This window comes from Neophocaena asiaeorientalis, unplaced genomic scaffold (assembly GCF_003031525.2).
Source record: "Neophocaena asiaeorientalis asiaeorientalis breed wild unplaced genomic scaffold, Neophocaena_asiaeorientalis_V1.1 scaffold282, whole genome shotgun sequence".
Classification (NCBI taxonomy): domain Eukaryota; kingdom Metazoa; phylum Chordata; class Mammalia; order Artiodactyla; family Phocoenidae; genus Neophocaena; species Neophocaena asiaeorientalis.
In genome coordinates, this window is record NW_020172595.1 from 724,504 (window position 1) to 727,955 (window position 3,452).

The 3,452-nt window shown below is 58.5% G+C and overlaps 1 protein-coding gene across 1 annotated transcript in view; it reads right to left on the reverse strand.

Annotated features, from left to right (window-relative positions):
* Positions 1 to 3,452, reverse strand: part of LOC112395398 (MHC class I polypeptide-related sequence A-like) — a 6,496-nt gene that overhangs the window by 1,331 nt on the left and 1,713 nt on the right. The window contains 6 exon segments of the mRNA XM_024738554.1: positions 1,271 to 1,424; positions 1,507 to 1,590; positions 1,593 to 1,823; positions 2,011 to 2,062; positions 2,404 to 2,594; positions 3,151 to 3,243. Of these exon segments, the coding sequence (XP_024594322.1) occupies positions 1,271 to 1,424; positions 1,507 to 1,590; positions 1,593 to 1,823; positions 2,011 to 2,062; positions 2,404 to 2,594; positions 3,151 to 3,243 (805 nt within the window).

A 3,452-nucleotide genomic window follows, 5' to 3' on the forward strand; every position in this document is an offset into this window, starting at 1 on the left:
GACGACAGAGCTGCCTGGTCCCCTGCTCTGGGTGCTGCATGGACAGAGCCTCTTGCCATGGGGCAGGGTGACTAACCATCCCTGTATGCCCAGGCTGAAGGCCAAATGATAAGGAAAATAGGCTCATGGATGAGAAACCACGTCCCCAAGCACGCCAGTGACACAAAGAGGTGGCGTCAACAGAAGGAGCTGAGTCTCTGCACACGCCACCCTTGCACTGTTCCACGCTCTGCCTTTGCTCTTTGCTAAACACAATGCTCTGCTGCTCTTTTCCTCTCCCCTCAAGCAACCTGATTATGGGGAAATCAATGTGACCATCCCCTTCTCCAAATCTACAGGGCAGTGACCACCATGAGCAAGGGAACTGGCTCAGGGAGGGCAGGGTGAGACCACAGAACGCAGACCCAGTGCCCTCCTCTAAAGAGCCCTTGGACTGTGGGGCTGGACACGGAGGGGCTGGACAGGAAAGAACCTGGAGGTAAGATAAAAGCAGTGACCCCAGGTGTCCAAGGATTGGCTGGTCTCCTCTCCCTAAATGGTGAAGCGGTATCTGCTCACTACTCCTCCATATTAAGGAAATCCCAGCAAGCATGGGGGCAAGTGATGGGAACTTGAGAAGGATGCAGGCTGGGGGTGACCCAGAGGAATCGAAACTCAGAAGACAGCTCATGGAGGAGGAACTGGAGAGGTTGCAAAACATCTCTAAGTGGGGCCTCACAAGGGAGCATCACAGGCAGGGCTCTGGCACCATCCACTGAACCCTAGTTTGAGTCTTATGATCCTTCTACTTGGATTCTTAATACTGGCTGAAAAATTGGGGGAGAGAAACGCAGACAGGAAATCACCTTTCCTCTGAACTCCTCCTCGGTTTTTAACCCGTCCTCACCAGGTCACAAACACTTTACTTCAGGTTCCCTCTGATTCCAGGATCACCTAGACCCTCCCAACCAGCACATGATCCAACACATGCTCCCCAGACAAGCCCTGGTGAGCCTGAGAGTAGAGAAAAAGAGATGAGAACAAAAGGAGCTGCAACCCTCACTGCTGCCCAGTCTCACCCGAGCAAGGAGAGGCCTCGCTGGACACTAAGGGCCCCAGCCTGGCCCTGGCTTTGGGCAGGACCAAGGGGTTAGAGCAGACGTAGCTCCCATTCCCCTCACAAATACCTCAATGTCCAGCTCTTGGAACAGAGGCTTGTCATCCTCTCACATCTGTGCAGAGGGACACGAGGGGGACCCTACATCCCAGGCAGAGCCCCTCCCATCCCCACCTGTGCCCAGATTTCTCACCTGGGCTCCCCACAGCTAATGCTGTCTTCTTCTTCTTCGAGTAGCAAAGGACACAAGGCCCGATGATAAAAACAAGAGCAAAGGCAGCAACACCCAGGATGGTCCACCATTGACTCTGATGCAACAGGCTCTCTCCTGAGAGAGGGACTTATTATATATAACCCAGGCACCCCAGAGCCACAGGCCTGCTCTCCTCTCCCTGACCCTGGGCTCTGACCCAGGGTCACAACCTCCTCCAGGATCACCCCAGGCTCAGCAGAGGGCACAGTGTGTGCACTGTGATTCCCGCTGTGTTCCAGTGGCACTGGACCCGCTGCTCCTCTCCTTGGGGAACACTTTTGGTCACCCAGGTCCGCTAGGCCCCGTTCCCATCAGGCAGGGCACCCCCAGACCGCTGGGCCTCCTGGCTCATGGGTTCCTCATCCCAAAACCAGGCCATGGAGATATTTTGGGGAAAGAAGCCGAAAGCCCAGCATGTGAGGTTGACTGTGCCCTCTGAGTCCTGGCTGTGGGTCACGTTCACGGCTGGGGCCCCTGGGGGAGAAAGCACAGAGCCAGTGAAGCCCGGGGCCAAGCCCTGCTCCCTCTAAGGGAGACGGAGAGAACACGCTCCACCTCTGGCTGAGCCCTCGTCCACCCCAGACCTGCTCCAAGTCTGCTCTGCACCCTGGGGCCCAGTTCCTTCAGCTGGGCAGGAGGAGGGGCTGGGATGGGGCCTCACTCTCTTGGATCCACGTGTTGAAGCTGAGGAGGGGGCCGTGCAGGGGGGGCTCCTGGGGACCAGGAGGGAACTTTCTGGGACAGGCAGGCTGGGAGCCAGGGGCGCCCACCCCGGTCTAGGGGCTTCCTCTCCTGCCTGACACCCCTCTTCCCTGGTACAGATTCTGTCGGAGGGCCCACTGCTCCCCTGGCTGATTGTCACTGGTGCGGTTCATTCCCCTCCCCACCTGCCCATCTTTCTACAGTGGATTTAACAGAGCAGGAAATTGCAGGACACCACGCCAACAGAGCAAATGTGCACCCAGAGGACAGGAAGGGTCTCCGTGTGCAGAGTCACGGCGGGGAGGCTCTAGGGGTCTGGGGGAGAGGAAGGGCCCTGGCCCAGGAGCAGTACCTGTTCTCTCCCTGAAGCCTGTCCAGGATTCCAGATAGCCCCGCAGTCTTCCACATGGGGTTCTACCCTGCCTGTCTCACGGTCATAGCGCAGGGGGGCTTGGCCATCCAAGTGTCCCCCAGCGAAAAAGCTGGACTGCACAGATCCATCCCGGGTCAGCGCCGTGAGGTTGTAATGAAGACTGTGTGATCCTGGGGAAGGGGGAACCGCAGATGAAAGAGCTTTCCGGAAACAAGTGCACATCAAATGTTTAGCAGACAAGTTCTGCTGTCCTGACCTGCTCCAGGACTGAGGATGCAGAACACGCACATGTACAAGGGACCACAATGAGAATTTTTCCAACACGGGAAAGAAGAAAAAGAGAAGGGAAGGAGAGGGGAATTGAGGAGTGGAGGGAGGGGTGGAGATGGGCAAACATGCAGGACAAGTGCCAGGACAGGGAGGCACCAGCTCCCTAAGAGTCCAGGCAGGAGGCCAAGGGGAGAGGCTGGCCTGCAGGGGGCAAGGGAGAGGCAGGAAGACCAGGGTGAGGGGAGGTGGAGTCAGAGGGGAGGGAGGGGCAGTGTCAGGCCCAGGATCAGAGGCATCCCTGGTCAGAGGCGGGTCAGGTGAGATGGAGAGCGAGGGTTGCTGCCCGTGGGGCAGGCTCATCATGGACAAGGTGGGCTCAAGGGAGGGTGAGGCACGAGGCAGAGGGGCCTGAGGGGCTGGGCTGTGGCCCTAAGAGAGTGGAAGGTGGGCCAGTACCCCTGGTGGAGGTGAAGCAGTGGGTCTGGGCCCAGAGTGCAAGAGGCATGGTGAGGCCCCAGGTGGGGAGGTGGATGGACCTGCCAGTGTCCCCTGGGAGAGGTGGGTGTTGGGGGCCTGAGTCAGTGCCATGGGCCCAAGGGTCATGGAGAATTAGAAGGAGTGGTGGCAAGAGAAAATAGAACTGGAAAGCCAAGGTGCACATAGGGAGGGACCTGCATGGTGGGAGTGGTTGGGGGCAGGTCACACCTCCACAGAGGCTGTGGGTCAGGCAGCCAGCACAGGAGGGGCAGGGCTGGGGG